This window comes from Silene latifolia, unplaced genomic scaffold, assembly GCF_048544455.1.
Source record: "Silene latifolia isolate original U9 population unplaced genomic scaffold, ASM4854445v1 scaffold_158, whole genome shotgun sequence".
Classification (NCBI taxonomy): Eukaryota; Viridiplantae; Streptophyta; class Magnoliopsida; order Caryophyllales; family Caryophyllaceae; genus Silene; species Silene latifolia.
The window spans coordinates 469,676-487,997 of record NW_027413142.1 but is presented as its reverse complement, the minus strand read 5'-3'; the positions used below and the strand labels follow the sequence as shown (position 1 = coordinate 487,997).

The 18,322-nt window shown below is 37.8% G+C and overlaps 4 protein-coding genes across 12 annotated transcripts; 2 read left to right on the top strand and 2 right to left on the bottom strand.

Moving 5' to 3' along the window:
• Positions 1–498: 498 nt before the first annotated feature.
• Positions 499–1,917, top strand: LOC141637928 (early nodulin-like protein 6). The gene is made up of 2 exons (XM_074447345.1): positions 499–770; positions 1,243–1,917. The coding sequence occupies exons 1-2, from the start codon at positions 563–565 to the stop codon at positions 1,656–1,658; spliced, it is 624 nt and encodes a 207-aa protein (XP_074303446.1). The 5' UTR covers positions 499–562; the 3' UTR covers positions 1,659–1,917.
• On the bottom strand, positions 1,900–7,781 carry LOC141637926 (poly(A)-specific ribonuclease PARN). The gene is made up of 7 exons (XM_074447343.1): positions 7,333–7,781; positions 5,822–5,952; positions 5,284–5,597; positions 4,742–4,852; positions 4,111–4,237; positions 3,766–4,033; positions 1,900–2,882 (listed from the first exon to the last, which is right to left on the bottom strand). Exons 1-7 carry the CDS (start codon positions 7,692–7,694, stop codon positions 2,111–2,113), a joined length of 2,085 nt encoding a protein of 694 aa, XP_074303444.1. The 5' UTR covers positions 7,695–7,781; the 3' UTR covers positions 1,900–2,110.
• A 1,325-nt stretch (positions 7,782–9,106) lies between these two features.
• LOC141637918 (uncharacterized) lies at positions 9,107–11,552 on the top strand. Its single transcript, XM_074447336.1, has 3 exons — positions 9,107–9,377; positions 10,214–10,281; positions 10,390–11,552. Exons 1-3 carry the CDS (start codon positions 9,278–9,280, stop codon positions 11,053–11,055), a joined length of 834 nt encoding a protein of 277 aa, XP_074303437.1. The 5' UTR covers positions 9,107–9,277; the 3' UTR covers positions 11,056–11,552.
• Positions 10,501–16,804, bottom strand: LOC141637917 (uncharacterized). Of its 9 annotated transcripts, none has more exons than XM_074447333.1 (6): positions 16,745–16,804; positions 16,511–16,566; positions 12,078–15,498; positions 11,870–11,987; positions 11,243–11,488; positions 10,501–11,179 (listed from the first exon to the last, which is right to left on the bottom strand). In XM_074447333.1, exon 3 carries the CDS (start codon positions 15,491–15,493, stop codon positions 12,257–12,259), a length of 3,237 nt encoding a protein of 1,078 aa, XP_074303434.1. In that variant the 5' UTR covers positions 15,494–15,498; positions 16,511–16,566; positions 16,745–16,804; the 3' UTR covers positions 10,501–11,179; positions 11,243–11,488; positions 11,870–11,987; positions 12,078–12,256. The 9 variants fall into 9 exon arrangements, with proteins under 9 accessions (XP_074303434.1, XP_074303435.1, XP_074303430.1 ...); XM_074447334.1 differs by having other exon boundaries at positions 11,243–11,697; positions 11,824–11,987; positions 16,745–16,803; XM_074447329.1 differs by having other exon boundaries at positions 16,511–16,798.
• Positions 16,805–18,322: the final 1,518 nt, after the last annotated feature.

The following is an 18,322-nucleotide window of genomic DNA, read 5'->3' as shown; positions in this document are numbered from 1 at the left end:
CTATAAATAATACAATAATACATTGTAAACTAAAAGATCTATGAATACTGCGCATGCATGCGCGAGATCCATTCTAGTCTGAGTTTCAAATGAATAAAGCGATCCTTATTAAATAAAAAAAAAATCAAATTTAACAATGTGCGTTTTATATCAAGATTTGGTCATTAATTATCTAGACATATTTTTAGGCTCGAAATTTTTGCTCCCGGACTCGCTAAAATCAACGACCCGAAAGACTTTGCATAGGTACGAGTGTACGACTGAACGACCCAATTAAAAATAGATTAATTGAATTTTTTTTTCTTAAAACAAAATCCAATATATTTTTTTGACAATTTTACCACGTCCCACCTTATTAGTTTACCGTCCACTACATTTTTACCCCACTATATCCATCTTCTTTTACTTTGACCATAACACCTTATAAAATAACTACCTTAACCGTCACTTACCTTCCTATATAAACTCCACCAACATCAACAACGTTAAATATTTACCTTATTTCCTTACTCTTCATTATTCATACTTCTTCTCTCAATAATCATACAAAATTACTTGCAAAATGGCATCAAATTCCGCAACCAAAGATCGTAAAATCCATCTCATTTGCACTTTTCTCTTCATCTCAATTTCCATAATTCACGTCTCTTGTTTTGAGTATGTAGTAGGAGGTGATAGGGGTAAGGGTTGGCTCAAACCCGACGGTAGCGAAACCGAGACTTATAATGAATGGGCTGAGCAACATAGGTTCCACATTGGCGATACTATTCGTAAGTCGTCTTTTTTGTTATTATAAAACCGCATAACATGCGGTTTTATAATAACACGTTGGTAAAAATTTATAACCGTCTTACAAAAGTATTTATGTTTCTCGGTGTGTAATGTTTTTTTTTTCCTTAACATGCGGTTTTACAATAATGCGTTGGTAAAACCGTCTTACAAAAAGTATTTATGTTTCTCGTTTTTTTTTTTTTTTTTTTTTTTTTTTTTTTTTTAACCATGCGGTTTTACAATAACGCGTTGGTAAAACCGTCTTACAAAAAGTATTTTTAATTTTTTTTAACATGCGGTTTTTACAATAATGCGTTGGTAAAACCGTCTTACAAAAAGTATTTATGTTTCTCGTTTTTTTTTTTTTTTTTTTTTTAACATGCGGTTTTACAATAACGCGTTGGTAAAACCGTCTTACAAAAGTTTTTATATTTTCTCATGTGTGAAATACAATGTTGTTTATACTGATAGGTTTCAAGTACAGCAAGGATTCAGTTCTGGTAGTTGACAGTGAGGACTATGGGAACTGTAACGGGACTCGACCCGTCGCCAAATTTGAAGACGGGAACACGGTTTTCGAGTTTGATCGGTCGGGGTTCTTCTTTTTCATAAGTGGGAAGCCAGGACACTGTGAAGCAGGACAGAAAATGATCATCAGAGTCATGGTGCAGTCAGGTGTTCAACATCCACCAGCAAGGTCTCCTTCGCCTTCGCCTTCACCATTAGCCCATGGACCCGACACAGCCCGTGATGGCGGGGATGGTTCAGTTATCGACTCTTGGGGTCCGGGTCCAGGTCCGGCGGTTAACTCTACTGTCATGCTGTCTGTCACCTCTTATTTAATGACATTGTTCCTGGGTGTGGTGATTGTTCTGTATTTGTTCTAGTTTTTAGTAGTTTTCGGATTGATTTTTATTTTCGATGCATTTATATTTTCGATTTAGATCATTAATTTGCTCTTATAGCAGTTAAGAGAATTCCTTTTGAATTGTTTCGATTGTATTTCGGATTTGATTCAGCTAAGTTATCAAATTATCATTGTTCTTTGCTTTTTTTTTCAATCCTGAGCTGGTCTGTTATATTTCCTCAACATGATTGTAAAACCGTCTCACATAAGAATCGATGCGATTTTGAAATTACTAAAAATATTCATATATACAGCTCGAAAATCAAGCGCCGGTTACAAAAATTTATTTCGATTATTATCCGAAAGAGAAAATACAACAATGCAATAAGGATTAAGGACAGAATAGGGCATTCTCTCAGGAATAAGAAGACTGGTATAATCTTAACCTACTCAACTATGATTCTAGGGTTTCTAAATAATAGAACGAAAATTCTAAGAAATGATTGCTTTCATTTCTCGATATGATTTCGAACTGGAATTATAAAAAATCTGATCAAAAACATTCTCTTTTGATGTATTCTTGTGAACATCTGCCATCAACTTGGTTATTTCGCCGATTTCAGAAATTTTGTTAGTTTCTACCAACTTGGTTTTCCAATTGATTCCCACAGCCTCGGCCTGATCTGTGAACAAGATTTTTGATAATGAAGAGCTGCAGATATCCTTGTAAATTTCGTAACCTGCAGCACGAGTTTTCCCGCCTTCCAACAGCTTTGATAAAGAGTGTAGAACTGAGACGGAATTGTTGGTAGTTTCTAACCTGTGTTTTAAAGCCAGAAACTCGGAGACCAACTCTGTTTTGCTGAACTGAAGAAATACTGATGTCTCGTCGAGGTTATAAATGGAAGTAACTGAGTGTATGCCAAACACTTTGGATATGCATTTTCTTATCTCGGCAGCCTTGAGTGTAGGTGGGAATCCCCAAATAAGAACAACGTTTTGATGCAAAATGTTTTGAAACTTTCGTCTAGAAGGACCAACGGCAGGGAGTTCAGTTATATCACCGGTGCTTAGATTGACGATGTCACCACTATTCCAAGTAAGATAAAGAAGATTAATGTAGTTTTGAAGGTTATCACTGATGGCCACATTTCCAGCAGCGAAATCTACTCCGAGATGAGTGCAAGATTGTGCAAAGACACACCCGGTCATGAATGCATCATAACCAGCTTCATGCCTTGCTCCTGAGTTCCAGTTGGATGATCTGCACGGTGTAATTCCAGTAAATTCAAACTTCAGAGAGATGTGCATAATCACAAGGCAAAAAGTAATAGAACAACAACATTGCCCTAGTGCCTAAAAGGATCCCTGTCCTTGGCCAGTTAAGGGGCAGTGGGGCATTGAGATGTTTCCGGATGACCCCCATAATGAAAATTGACACGATAAAAAGCAATGCTAAGAAGATTGAAGCAGTAGTGATTAAATTTTTGTGATTTGTGCGAATCTCTATAAATTATAGGTAAGCTAGTTATAAAAAAATTCATGACAAAAATCCCTCCCCCCTAAACTTATCACAGATCGTCCTTGTTCTTTGTTTCAAGGAACTATTAAGCGACTTAATACTACTCCCTAAGAAAATACCTAAAATACATATACCACAAAAATGAGGAAAAGGGAACATACATCGGATGTACTACCTCATAGTAGTACTTTATTTGTTTTTGAGCATGTGTATTTTTTTTGAGCTTACTACCTCAAACTTTATTTGCTTTTTAAGCATGTGTACTTTTTTTGAGCTTATTAAAGTTTATAAGTTAGATTTTATTTTTATTTTCCGTCAAAACTCAAATTTAACTAAGCTTTTATGTAATGTTTTTGAGTTTTATTGTAATTTTTTGAGTTTAATGTTTAAGTGAATGAACTCCGAAACTTTTATAGTAAAACTCATAATTTGTAAAACAAAACTCAAAAACTTTATTACAACCGGTGGTAGTACATCGGATGTATAATCTACTTACTCGCAAAAATGGCGGTCACTTATGTGACAAAACTAGCATAAAACGTGCCCATTTCCCATTCCAAAAAAAACCATTCATAGAAAATTTTTAATTGCTACCAGCCATTAAAGATCTAGTTGAATAGCAAACCTCATGTCATCCACCTGGACCTCCACCTTCACACATGGACGTTCACCGATGTCAGATGCTCTTTCGGAGGCTATCTCAGGACATATAATAGAAAATGCTGAAGCCAAAGAAGTACTCGCTTTCTTCATAAGTTGTTGGAGGCTGTTATCCGCATTCAAAAGCAATTTAGTGTCAATTATATGAGGAAAAGACTTGTGAAGATCCGACACAAAATCTTGAACTGTTGATGGCAGAGGACCAAAGAATTTATGGTACACATGAGCCATATCTGCACATTCATAAAAACATCAGATGACATGATTCGAAATAAAAAGGTCTTTGAAGATCTCAGCGAGGAACACATACCCAAGAAACAGTTGTGACCAACAATTAGCTTCTTTTCAGCAGCTAGAAGGTCAATAACCTGCCGGAATCCTACAGCTGCTTCTACTGTTTTAATTGCTTGTGAGTGAAGCCCATCCTTTACTTCCTTCTGCAGAGAAGAACAGGTGGAAGGTCATACATATACCAGGGGCCAGGGCATTAATATATTGAGTTCCAATGTATAGATCTTACAAGGGTTCTTCATCATCGCTATATATTACAATTTCACACACACAAAATTCCCTTCACTAGAATACGATGTCTCCGACTAACTGAAGGTCTATTCTCATCACCTTATATTTGTTAAGATTTTACTTTTGTCTTTTTTGAACTTCTATGAGACTATGACTCGTTGCTGATTTAAATTCTAAACCTATTTTTCTCAAAACATTGATTTACTGTATTTATGCTTCTTAAGTTCTAACCTTTGTGCAAAACAATTAAAAAATAATCTGAACGAATGACTGTGAATATCACAAGTGACGACCAATTCTATTGAATTAACCGAGTTACATATTTCCCTATTGGCAGCGACCTGTACTATTCCTAGCCAATTAAAAGCTAGATAAAGCAAGACATGCTTCCAATTTTCAAGTATCATATCTGGTCTTACCAAAAGTTTTGCCTTGTCACTGTCAGATTCCACATACACAATCAGTTTCTGCAGGACGGAACCTTCTTGAGCACGGACAAAAACAAGATCTTTAAAGTGCTTTCTGCTGACCTGCAATTGAATACTCAATCATCATCTGATGCACAGGAAAGATGAAGGAAATAAGCAGCATACTAATCAATCTTAAAATGCATGATCCCAGTTGAGACATCAGACACTTGGAACTGTTGGAAGGACAAAAAGACAAGAATAGGAGTAGATAATTCCCCTGTATATAGCAGAAATCCTATATGCAATTCAGAAACACCGTGTTGCAAAGACATGATTACAGTTGTGCTATATACTAAACACAAGGTTTTATCAGAGGCTCAAATAAATTATGTCCAAGTGTCCAGTTAAGTTACCATCCCTTTTGAGAAATTCAAAAGTTGAACTACTTCAGCTTCATCTCGCCTCATAAAACATTGAAACCCCATAGTCTTTAAATAATGAATTGATATAAGGTAAACCAAATATGAGATAAACCAGGTACAAAATATTACCAGTTCAATCAACTTGAGCTGATGAGAAGTAAACCCACTCAATCTAATAGCAGGACGCAGGCCGAAAAAGACGGTTTCAATTTGTTGTTTGGATCCAGCAATGTTTCCTTGCAGTTTAAGTGTAGTACTTTTATTCCCTAGCAAACTACTATGCCATTCACTGAGTCGAATTTTCATCCGTTCTGAGAATAGAATATCAGCCATATTGACCAAGGGCACATCTCTAACTTCCTCCGCGTGGTACCAATTTTCATATACCGAATTCAAACGGTTCAAAGCTGCATCTTCCTGACCTCTGGATAAATAAGACACTCCTGAGATTACCCAAAGTGTGAATCTTTCAAAAAGGAAAGAGGCAAAAACACAAACTAAATCATTTCAGGAACTCTCGAACTTTCAAGCTTCAACCAAAAGTCATTTAAATCAAACACCTCGCTGATAATATTACTCCTATTATAGAGGCTATCATTTACAGTAGACATCATGAATCATCTGTTAAAATATGAGATATTCAAGTAGCATTTTTTCGACGAAATACCTTCACGTATACAGGCATTGAAATCGAACTGATATTTTGCCAAGAAACCAATTGAACTTGTTTGGCACATAAACTCATACAACGGTCCATCAGAAGGAAGCTCCTGACGTGGAAATATAAAAAAATTGTGCCTGAAAGATTAAACCCAACCAACTTTATCAGATAAACATTATCCAGCTACATCCACATCAAGTAAAGCTATATCCACCTCAAGTAAAGGTAGTACCCTAGCTCCTAACTTGTTACATATGCTCAACTATGTGAATTCCTTCAATCTAGTATTTTAATACTCATTGTTTACCCCTCGTAGTCAGTGGCGAAACAAGGAAGCTAACAAGGGCAGTCGAAACTTTTAGTTCAAATTTTCAATCCACTTTACATACTTGTTTGCCCCTCCTAGCTAAAAAGCTCCGGTTTTAGCTAAAAGGGGAAAGTACACTCCCCGCCTAGTTAAAATTTCCACTCTTTTTTTCTAGCTTGCTCACAGTCAAGCGAGAGGTGCAATGAGGCGAAAGCACGCACCACAAAGACACTAGGCACAAGCAATGAAAATTTCGAAACTTTCAGTTCAAAGTTTCAATCCTTTTCTAGATTACTAACAGTTCACCCCTCCTAGCTAAAAGTTTCGGTTTTAGCTAAAACGCAGAAGTACGCTCCCTCCAAGTTAAAATTTCCGATCTTTTTTCTACTTTATTCAAAGTTAAATGAGAAGTGCAATGTGGCAACAATGGGCAAGGCGCGAGGTAAAAGCACGTGCCAGAAAAACACGAGTTACACTGCTTTCGTAAACAGATACACAATTTCAAACTAAAACGGAACTTATAGGATCTGAACTGAATTTATAGGATCTGAACTAAACTAAACTGAACTGAACTTATAGGCATGAGGTGAAATCACGCACCACAAAGACACTGCACATGCAATGAAAATTTCGAAACTTTCAGTTCAAAGTTTCAATCCTTTTCTAGTTTACTAATAGTTCACCCCTCCTAGCTAAAAGGCAGAAGTACGCTCCCCTCCAAGTAAAAATTTCCGATCTTTTTTCTACTTCACTCAAAGTTAAATGAGAAGTGCAATGTGGCAACAATGGGCAAGGCGCGAGGTAAAAGCACGCACCAGAAAAACACGAGGTACACTGTTTTCGTAAATAGAGACACAATTTCAAACTAAAATGTACTTAAATCATAACCTGTGCCGCAACACACAATCAATTTACACTAAAACAGTGGTGGAGCTAGGAGGGGCTAGCAGGGGCCCTCGCCACCCGGCGGTTGAGATTTTCGAAGTTTTTAGTTAAATTTTTCGAATTTCGCCCCCCAAGCTCAAATCCTGGCTCCGCCACTGCACTAAAATCAACAACTTCACCACATTAATTCCCCGAAAAAACATCTGCATTATCGTTTAATCAAGTCAATAAAAATCCGGGTTGTTAAAACTACTGTATAGCATATATCCGCATCGAATTGGTACATAATCGAAAACACGAGAGATTATAGAGAAGAAGAACTAACGGATGAGCAACGAAGGAATCTTGAGATGGGTCCCACCGAAAAGGGCAAACACCAAACTGAACAACAGCGAAGTTCTCGACAGAATCCTTAACTTTAAGGTACCGAATATCGTGCCTATCAAACTCGAACGATTCGCGCCACGGTGAGCGAGTTATTCCGGTCATTTCTAGGTCAATTGCGATGAAATCGGCGGATTTGACATGGGCGGTGAGGTCAATTAGGGTTTCGTCGAAGTTTGATTTGGTGACGTTTTTTAGGGAAAATGAATTTGGGGATTGTGTAGTAGTAGAAGAAGAAGAAGTTAGGGTTCGTCGGAGAAATGAGGGGAGAAAAAATGGTCGGAGTTTGGTTAGTTTTCTCATTGTTGAACTTTCGTTGTTGGAGAAATGAGGGCAGAGATGGTGGTGTTCGGAGCTTCACTGTGGTGAAGAAGCTCTATTTTTTTTTTTTTTGGGTACGGAAGAGGGGCTAAGCCCCGAAAGATTATTAATTCGCTATTACACGGAAAATAGCTACCCCAAAAATATCCTGGAGGAGAGGACGTACATCATGTGAAGGAGTATCTAAATGCGTAATAATAGAACTAGAAAGCACTCCTTTGTTAGCTAAAAGATCTGCCACTCTGTTGGCTTCTCTGTAAGTGTACTCCAGCTTGACTGTCTAGTGATCTTCATGAATCAAATCCTTGCATCTTTTGATGATGAATTTTAAGCTGTTACTCCCTCCGTTCCAGTGATATGTTTACACTTCCTTTATTTCCCCCTCACAAAATAAAGGAAATGTAAACATATCACTGGAACAGAGGGAGTACTAACCAGTTGCTCTTCATTGATAATGTTGACAAAAGGAGAATTATTCATATGCACTATTAATTTCCGGATGTGCAACGACTTGGCTCGTTCAAGACCCACGAGAAGAGCCATGAGTTCAGCTTTCATTGACGAGCAAATACCACAAGAGAAGTAGAAAGCAGTGACAAAATTTCCTAAGAATTTGGGGTAAGGTTGGGTTTTTTTGGGTTCAGGTCATTTTTGAGCTATTATTCTCAAGTTATTTAGGTATATCGACCGTTTTTAAAGATTTTGATCAGGTTAAGCTTGGATCAAATTCAGATGTCGGGTTATATAGGGTCGGTTTAAGTTTAGGTGTGGTGTCAATTTTACCGGTTTAGATGTGAGTGATATCTGATAAGGGTACTTGTCTATTGAACAAGTCGATTCAATTTTGGTTTTTTACTTTATTATTAATAAAATAATTAAGTTTAAAATTGATGAGCTTATTAAGTTACCTTCGGTATTAGGAAGAAGAGTATTTAGGGTTGTTAGGTGAAGTTCTTGGTATATATAAAAATAAAATGTATTTAAGTCCGATTTATTGTATAATCACTGAAAAGGGCAATAAAAAAAACTAAACTATTAGAGTATTCGATATGAGATTAATGGAGAATGGAGTGTACTCGTAATTGTTAGGCTCATGAGTCGGATCAAGGAGTTGTTACGGCTAAACACGGTACATTTTACTCAAGTTAGAGATGAAAGTAGACACGTAGACAGGTACGCGTAGCATGACACGAGAATGACACGGCCTAAAAAGGCACAACACACCAAAGGTCGTGGCGCGTGGCACAAAGCACGGCACAAAGCCCACCTTCCCTAGGCGCCATTTTCTATTCGATGCACGGTCCGGCACAACCCACCTCCATCTCTAACTCGAATACCCAGAAAAAACGTTTGTTTATGTTATAATAAGTTGTTGCAAAACAAAAACAAAAACCGTCTGACTGCCCAAACAAATCCCTAACAAAATGTGCAAAGTTTCTACTCATCAAGTGTGTCCACATGAGACGTTAACAGCATGAGTTCACCTTCAAATCTTCAACCAAAACTGCCTGCTTAATCAAATAAATTTGATTTGAAGTGTGAAGTTTTCTGGGTTTATTGTGAAGATGGGTATGAATGTAGAAATTCCAGTTTTTATTGAAACAAATTTGGGTACTTCCATTGTAATCCCCATTTCAGAAGACATCACTGCTTCATCCCTTCAAAGTTTGTTCCTTTTTACCCTTTTTACAGTTACTTTTTAATGCTAATGCTTAAAGATATTCCCAAATTCTTATTTCAGACAGGTTATTTCCGGTTGACAACCAAATGTGACCACTTCTGGAAAACAAGTTACCATAAGCCGTAACACTTACTAAACCACTGTGGTTACATTTGACCATAAAATGGTCATAAAATCCCGTCTTATTATTTCAGACCAAAATGACCGTATGAAACAAGAGTTTGTGAATGCTTTATTGCTTACAGATATCAGCTTTAATCTCAAGTTCTGATTTCATGTACTTCATTCTTGTGCTATTTGATAATATGGGTAGCTTTTCCTCCTTTTTTACATCCGACCCACTTACCCTGCAATTTGCGGGGAGCCATTGAGGCACTGGGTAATGTCGTTGTTGTTGTAGTACTCGATGAGTCGATGGCAGTGTGATTGTATTAGTTATATGAATGTTCTGATAAAGAAATCATTTTTTGGGGTGTCTGGTTTATGTTTTGCATTTGAAATGTCCGAATTCGTACTGATATGAATGTTCTTGATTACAATTGCAAGTATGCAACAACAGGTAGTGTCGGAGCTAGAATTTGGAGTTACCGGAGGCTAAAGGTCGCAAATTTTAACTTAAAAAATCATATTTTTCACTGCTTACCCACTGTGTCACTGATCATAGGTCATGTTAACGATTTGTTGAAAGCTGATAATACAGCCTCGTCTGCCTTTAATTTGTGTAGTGAGTCGTTTTGCTTTGTACGTGGAGTATCACCTTAAGAAAGGCATGTAGCGGTTTCACTATATGTAAAAGTAATGGAGTATATCTGTTCTGTAGGGGAAATTGAAAGAGCACACATTGATATCTTTCCTGAATTAGGATTTCTCAGTATTCATGCACTTACGGTACCATCTTTTCTCTTCTGTGTTCACGTCTTTGTAGCGTTATGGGCGCCATTCACTACTGCCATGCTTGACCCTTTTCAATTGATGTCAATATGTCATACATGACAGGTCAAGCGGGACTCCAAGTTTTACCGCCTACCTGAATCATTCCCTGTAAAGTACGCTTTTGAGGGTTTTCAAACCATTTGGCTCCTTCATGCTGACGTAAGTCGTCCAAAGTCGCTAAAGAAAACTTCTTTATTAGGAAACACAGTTTCTAAAAGAAAGGGTACCAGTATCCATGTTCATAATGGTAAAGAGGTGAATCGGAAGAAGAGAAGAAAAGAAAGGTGTTTACAGGGGACAATCCCAGAAGTATCCTTTCCTGACAGAGTTGATCCGAAATCTTTTAGTAGTAATAATAAACAAAAAATATCGGAGCCTTGTGTGATAGGTGAAACCCCTTGTGAAAGCAATTCGGGAGCTATATCCGTCTCAGGCATCATCGATAGGTACTTTAAAGGCATTGTTGAGGTGGGTGAGGTGGGAAGTGCATTCAGCTCGGACGCTTGCATGAAATTTGGACAAAACCCTTTGCCGCCAGAATTAAGCTCGGTTAGTGTGAGGAGGTATGAGAGATCTGAGGTCGGAAAGCGGCTTGTCATTGCATCTGGCAGTCTCTCCCGATGCCAGAACTCTCGTGGATCCAGTTTATTGAAAGACAAAAGGTTGCAGGGCCCAGATGATTGCTCCATAGTTCGGAACTTGGTGTTTGAAATTGACGACAATGACTGAAAAACCTGCAATTTGGCTAGAGAGTTAAACTAACAGCAATATTTCTCTCGACGACTTAACTTCGTTTGTTGATGGCCAAGAAAGCCGAACCAGAGAGATGTAGCCTACCTGAAGACCCCCTTTCCTGAGGACAGCAAGCAAACCACGATGAAATGGCATCATAAAAGTACTCCAGGATTATACTTACAGGTAAGGCGATCAATGGTCAAGGGCTTGTAAATTGTAATTGAAGCCGAGCGACACCAGATATGTTGGTACTCTATTATCATGTTCCAGGAGGTGATTCTTGCGTAAATTCTGATTCGTGATTATCTTGATTTGCAAATGCTCTTAGTAGCTTTCCTTAGTAGCTTTCCTTGATGTACCAATGGACATGAAATGTAAACATATGGCTAGTAGAATTCAGCAGCTCGGAATGCTAGTTACCTTTTTTCTGTATATAGTGGCAATCAATTGGTTAAATCTCGGAAGACAATGTTCAATACCTCTTTTTGAAATGCCAAGTATAAACAACATTAACAATACACAAATTCTTATTTCAGACGACCACCTTTTGTTTGAAGCTTCAGATGGGCATATGTCGCCCTTTTATGGTTAAATGTAACTATAATGGTAACTTATAAAATGGTTACAAAATCCCGTCTTATTGCTTCAGACCAAAATGGCATGTCTGAAGCAAGACCAACTGTGGCTTAATATATTTCTTTCTTGAGTTTATGAGCCTATGAGGATGCTTTAACAGTCATACATTCCCCCATATTTGAAAACAGACCGAGTAAAAAGATTGTACATAAGAATTGCTCGAAGTACTTACCGGAACCACCATCCGGAGATATGAGGCTTATGGAACCTCAGCATATTAATCACGAGTAAAATATGCCTCTTACCGTCTTCTTTCTTCACGAGAACCAGCCGGATCAATTGCTCATCATCTGAGGTGACAAATGGGATGAGAAAAGAGCTACAAAAACAAGCAACTAAAAGGTAAAAACTTAAATAGCAGACGGTCTTTCAGTCGATACCTTAAGTACAGATCCATGCTTAGTTGCAGACCGAGAGACTGGTAGCCAACACGGCCATACAATCCACCAAATAGCAAGATGCAACAACAATGGCGCAATATCCCAATGCCAGAGAAACACGTAGGCTAACATGGATCGTGGACATCTACCACTTGCACGGACGCTTTTCAGGACTCAGACTAATCATGTGATTTCATATTCTTCTTTTGGCGCAAAAAATTCAAGGTCGTCAGAGCAGATAATAAGAGCTGTTTAGGATCGTCTGAACTTCCAACATGAGATAAGAATCCCCTCTCCAGCATATCCATTAAAATCATTTCACCTTTGGGTAGGTCATTTTTACCGAGAATTCCATTTATAAGAGCCTCGAAGGTAGTGATGTTCGCCCACAGACCAATTTGTTTCATCTCGGTATACAATTCAAATGCCACATCAGTATCACCTTTACCACAAAGACCCAAAATAAGAACATTATACAAAATAATATCAGGTTTCATTTTAAACCGGTCCATGGTTTCTCGCAATTCTAGGGCTTCTGTGACCCGACCCGATTTGCAGAGCCCATGCATTATTGTTGTGAATGTAACAACAGAAGGAACCTGGTGCTTCTTAAGACTCAGATCAAATACCATTTTCGCATCATCAATCCTTCCACATTTCACTAGAGCTCTAACCATAGCACTATCAGCTACATCAGGAGAGCTAACTCCGAGGTTCACCATCTCATCTTTGACCTTGAATGCACCTGCTACATCTCTAGTCCTGAACATACCTTTCAGCAGAGTTACATACTGTCTGTAACTTGGAACATAACCGTTCTTAAGCATCTCGTGAAAAACCAGATGTGACTCTCGGAAAGCAGACTTTTTTGTTAATCCAGTAATAATGCTATCATATATAGCTCTATCGAGATGCAGTCCTAACGCCATCATTACATCAGTCAGATCAAACACGATGTCCATAAATCCACGTTCCGAATATTTTCTTACCAGCAAGTTAAATGTTGGCTGGTTAGGGATAATTCCTTCTAAAATCATCTTCCTTAAAGATTTAAGAGCCAGTTCCATGGACCGTGATTCACAGAGTCCGAGAATGAGGGAATAGCAGGTTAAACTATCGGGGAGAAAACCCTTTTTCTTCAAACTATTATATAGCCCGAGGCAATTTGACAGATTCCCCTGCTTTGCATGTCCATGTAATAGAATGTTATAAGAAACTAAATTAGGAGACGATCTTTCCTTCAGTAACTCAAAAACTTCCTCTGCCTTTACCATCATCCCATTCCTAGAATATCCATGACTAATAGTATTAGCAGCGATAACATCAAGGTAGACCCCGCTTCTCACCATATCTTCATAGAAATAGGAAGCGACGTTTGGATGGCCAGTCTTAAATAAGGCATCCACCAAGATAGTCTGTACCACTAAGGAAGAAGACGACAAAATCCCCTTTTGCACCGAGTCTTCAAAAAGAAGAATTGCAATAACGATTTTACCCTTTTTACATAAACCGCTCAAAAGACTAGCATATGTGTGCTCATCAGGAAGAATACCATTTCGAATCATTTTGTGACAGAGGTCCATTGCATCTGTTAATTTGCCCAATTTACACATTTCTCCGAGTAGAGTGTTGTAAGAAACAATATCGGCTACACCAGGGATACAGTGTACTAATTTAAAGAATTTTTTTGCTGCCCACAAGTTTCCACCTCTGCACAGTCCTTTCAGCAGACTTCCGTATGTGAAACGACTTGGACAATGACCTTGTTCAATCATCTCATCAAAGAGAGAAAATGCTTTCGATTCATCCCCTATATTTGAATAACCATCAATCATACAATCATAAGTAACGGAATTAGGTATAGTTCCCATTCTACTCATATGTTGCATGAAATTCTCAGCCTTCAGAAACATCTTCTGACCGGACATAGTAGAAACCAACAAATTACAAGTCTGAATATCAGCTTTATATCCGTCAAAGTTCATTGCTGCATAATTCTTCAAAGCTTCCATAACTCGTCCTTGCTTGCACAAACTGTAAATCATAGTTGCATACATGACGTGGTTCGGAAGGACTCCCACTCTGTACATGTTACATAATATTTCTTTAGCAGTACCCAATTTTCCCATTGTGCAGAATCCATTAATTAGCACGGAATATGTAATCACATCAGGATATACTCTTTCCTCCATCATTGCCAAGAACAATTCTACAGCTTCATTCAGCATACCTTTCTTACAAAACCCGTCCATCATCATCGTGTATATGATACAACTAACTTCGAAGCCATTTATTCTCATACTCTCCATCACACTTCTTGCTTGTTCAAATTTGGAATGTTTGCACAATCCATTCAAAAGAGTCCCATATGTGACTTCATTAGGTGACACACCCGCTGCTTCCATCTTACGCATGATAGAGAACGCTTCTTGAAAATTACCCTGATGACAATGCCCGTCAAGCAATGTATTATAAGTGATATGATTGGGATAAAGTTTGAGCTTAACCATCTCCTCAAAAACTTTGGTTGCAATTCCAAGTTTCTCCTCCTTAACGAATCCATTAATAAGAGTATTGTAAGTCACGGCATTTGGCAATACTTTCTGGTTCCTCATCCTTCTCAACATGAGATAGCCTTTCGCACTTCTTCTACTCTTACATAACTTACCGATAAGCACATTATATGTACATACATCAGCTTGAACACCTTTGTTATTCATCTGATCCATAATAAAACAAGCTGATTTATACTGTCTTTTCTTACAGTACGAACTCAGCATAGTATTATAAGTGACGGCATTTGGAGCATAACCAGCTTGTTCCATCTTTTCAAGGAGATACCCAGCTTTCTTCAGATTTCCCTCCGAACATAGAAGGTTTAACAGCACGTTAAAAGTACTAACATCGGGGCAGATCCTCATTGCAAGCATTTCTTTGAAGAAACTCCAAGCCACATTATGTTGCATGGTAGCAGATAAAATCATATTACAAGTATGGACAGACGGTTTAAATCCTCGAGAGTCCATCAGACGGAAAATCTCTATAGAGTTATCCACACATCCTAGTTTCAAATAAACCCGTATTAAGAGGTCAAACACAGAGGGATTTGAGCGGCAAAGGCGATATGTGCCCATGAGAGCACCAAAAAGGGAACTTGGATCATCACTCATACCGGCTAAATGATGAAAGAGGGACCTAGCATGATCATACATCCTAGCTCTAACTAATATATGAATCGTAATGCAATATGTATGGGTTATGTGATCTACCTCCAATCCAGGCTGTTTAATAACCCATTTGAGAAACTTCAAAGCCAGTCTTCCATGAACTGGTCTTAGAGAAGGCAATTTATATCCCATGTGATTTAGCGACTCCCAACGGCCGATAGTAAGAATTGCATATATGCTATCTTCCATATCCCCTGTACCCATCAAATCAACATTTCAACAAACTCAGCTTCAAACTAAATTTTATGAAAGCTTGAAACAATAAGACGAGGAGATGGAACTAATTTCGTAAATTAAGCAACAAAGTCTTTATTTTTTTCTTTCTCACAAGGTATGTTCCATTGTTGATTTAACTTTCTCATCATCGGAACTTGGAAGTCTATCAATCAAATTACATGGAAACAATACCCTAACACCCGTTAACAACACACAAAACATATTCGAAATACCTAGCAAATTACCGATCATTACTCGAAAATTCCACTGAAACAATACCCTAACTAACACCCATTTGGCATAAGCTAATGAATAATGGCAATGTCAATAAACATTTGATCACAAACGGGGAAAATTACGAACAAGGTTCCATCACTCTCATCAACAAGAACAACAAGAGGTAGCAAGTTCCTTTTCTCCCTTCACTTCTAATTCTAATACATCCTTTGCAAAATACTCCCTCCGTCCTGGTCAATTGTTGTTCTTTGGTTTTGGCACAAAGACCAAGGAAAGAGGAGGAGGCCAATTACTAAATGACAAGTGGACCAAATTGAGCGTGAATGATCAAATTGCTCATCAAGTTCATTCTTAAAATGAAAAGGGCAACAGTTAATTGAGACGCCCAAAAATGGAATAGGACAACAAATGACCGTGACAGAGGGAGTATATTGCAGTAATTCTCATGTAAAACGGTTTACTTACAATATAAAGACGGTTATACTCATAACGCAACTTACACAAGTACTATATTTGCTCTATTGGGGAGCTTACCACCATTTTTAAGCACAAACCCATCAAAAGTAAGCATTTTTATGAGTGTACTTATTATGCAAATAGGTATGAAATTAAAGAATCATTTTGGGATCAGTATCAACAGTAAAAAGTCCCAAAAACACATAAAGGGGTACGAGAGACCGTTTCTCCCAAGTTTTTGCGAAAATTAAAAAGAAATCAAATTTAGCACAAAGAGAAACAAGGGTTACCACTTACCAGGAAAATGGGCATTATTGGAAGAAATTGAGGAGTATGAATTACTATTACCATATCTTGAAAAAAGGGAGGAATTGAAGTGAGAGAAAGCTTGAAAATTTGAGAATTTTCTGGGAATTAGAGAAATTTTTTTGATTGTTGAAGGAATTAAACAAGAACACATGATTGTTGAACAAAAAAAATTTGATTCAGAGCATTTTTCAGAGGTAATTGTTGAACAAAAACAGTAATAACCCGAATTTACGAGGGTATAAGATGTCACTGTTTCAGTGTGTGGGTTTTTTCTTTTGTTGGGTGTGAACTGTGAAGCTAGGTAGCACCAAAACGGATACGGACACGGACACGGACACGGACACAGATACTGACACGATACGGACACGTGACACGGCATCCCTTAAAATTTAGGACACGGGACACGTCATTTAAATTTAATAAAATATGTATTTTATAGTTATATATGTGTGATTTTATTTTTGAAAAAATATTGAATATTAAATTTAAATAAGTGAAGGTAAAACTTGCGTTAATTATAACTCATTCTCATTTCCAAAACCAAAACCAACTTATAATCAATCTATTTCGACATATCATTACTAGTCCAAAGAACATCATTTGTCCCCTATTCAACTTATTTCCCCACCAAATTCAACCATATAACAATTCACGCCGTTTACCTTAAATTCAACTTGATTCCGTTTGAAGGTGTGTCCAAATACCATGGACACGTGACGGACACGTGCCCAAATAAAAGATGAAAGTTAGACACAGCTTTACAAGTGTCCGACACGTTTTGACGTGTGTCCGACGAGTGTCGTGTCCGACACGGGTGTTCGACACGGGAAGGCTGATTAGGAGGAGTGTCCGTGCTACCTAGGTGTGAAGGGAGTTTGACGGCAAGTATATTACTGACGGGATTTGAACCAATTCATTTTTTAATTAATTTTACGAGTTAAGCTAGTTCACATTTATTTTAATTTTTTTTTTTTAAGTTTATCAAGTGGAAAATAATTATGGGTTTTTGGAACTAGTTACGAACAACCAAAGTTTTTTAACACAAAAAGTGGTGAAGTACAAGGGAAAAAAAATAAATAATACAGGGTACAAGTGGGAAGATTCCTTTTAATTTTATAAAGTTTCGGAACTTTTTTTTTTTTTTTGACAATTAGCAAGAGTGAGTTTACATATTAATGGCTCTTTGGGCTAGATTATGAGCCATTTTATTGTACTTCCTAGGAATAAAACAAAAAGAAATACAATGGAACATAAAGCATAAGTTAAGGATGTCTGTCACCAGAACTTTAGTCTTCAAGCCAATCTTCGAATTATCCATTATTTGAACGAGCACCTATAAGCAGTCAGAGAAGATAGTAATATGGTATATATTTCTTCCTTGCGCCCATTTAAGGGCTTCCAGAATAGCCGCAGCTTCCGCTTGATCTGCTGAGAGAGAGAAGAGTCCACCTTTGGTACAGAAATAAGATTCAGTATTCCCGCAGTTGACGTACCATCCAAGTCCCGTACTTTTATCATCCTTCCAAGCAGCGTCCACATGGATGGTAGTTTGGGAACAGTTGTAGTTGATACCAATAAGCTTACACTTGTATCCTCTTTTAAGATTTAAGAGGTCGCAATCAAGATCATCGTCTGAGACTATGCTAGTCAAAGACTTTGACTGATTGTTGTTGGCCGTGATGGCTTTAGATAGAGAGTCTTCATAAATGCCAATGGCACCTTTCAACGAAAAGGAATGCTCCCTCAGGGCAGCTTTATTCCTAACATGCCAAATAGTCCACAACGTACAAAGGAACGAAA

Coding starts and splice junctions, on each gene's coding strand:
- LOC141637926 (XM_074447343.1), bottom strand. CDS start 7,694: ATGAGAAAACTAACCAAACTCCGACCATTTTTTCTCCCCTCATTTCTC. Junction 5,598..5,821: donor CAATGCCTGTATACGTGAAG/GTATTTCGTCGA, acceptor GGGTAATCTCAG/GAGTGTCTTATTTATCCAGA. Junction 4,034..4,110: donor TGGTCACAACTGTTTCTTGG/GTATGTGTTCCT, acceptor ATGAATGTGCAG/ATATGGCTCATGTGTACCAT.
- LOC141637917 (XM_074447329.1), bottom strand. CDS start 16,673: ATGTGTTCTTGTTTAATTCCTTCAACAATCAAAAAAATTTCTCTAATT. Junction 15,499..16,510: donor CAATAATGCCCATTTTCCTG/GTAAGTGGTAAC, acceptor TGATGGGTACAG/GGGATATGGAAGATAGCATA.
- LOC141637918 (XM_074447336.1), top strand. CDS start 9,278: ATGGGTATGAATGTAGAAATTCCAGTTTTTATTGAAACAAATTTGGGT. Junction 9,378..10,213: donor CACTGCTTCATCCCTTCAAA/GTTTGTTCCTTT, acceptor TCTGTTCTGTAG/GGGAAATTGAAAGAGCACAC. Junction 10,282..10,389: donor TCAGTATTCATGCACTTACG/GTACCATCTTTT, acceptor CATACATGACAG/GTCAAGCGGGACTCCAAGTT.
- LOC141637928 (XM_074447345.1), top strand. CDS start 563: ATGGCATCAAATTCCGCAACCAAAGATCGTAAAATCCATCTCATTTGC. Junction 771..1,242: donor CCACATTGGCGATACTATTC/GTAAGTCGTCTT, acceptor TTATACTGATAG/GTTTCAAGTACAGCAAGGAT.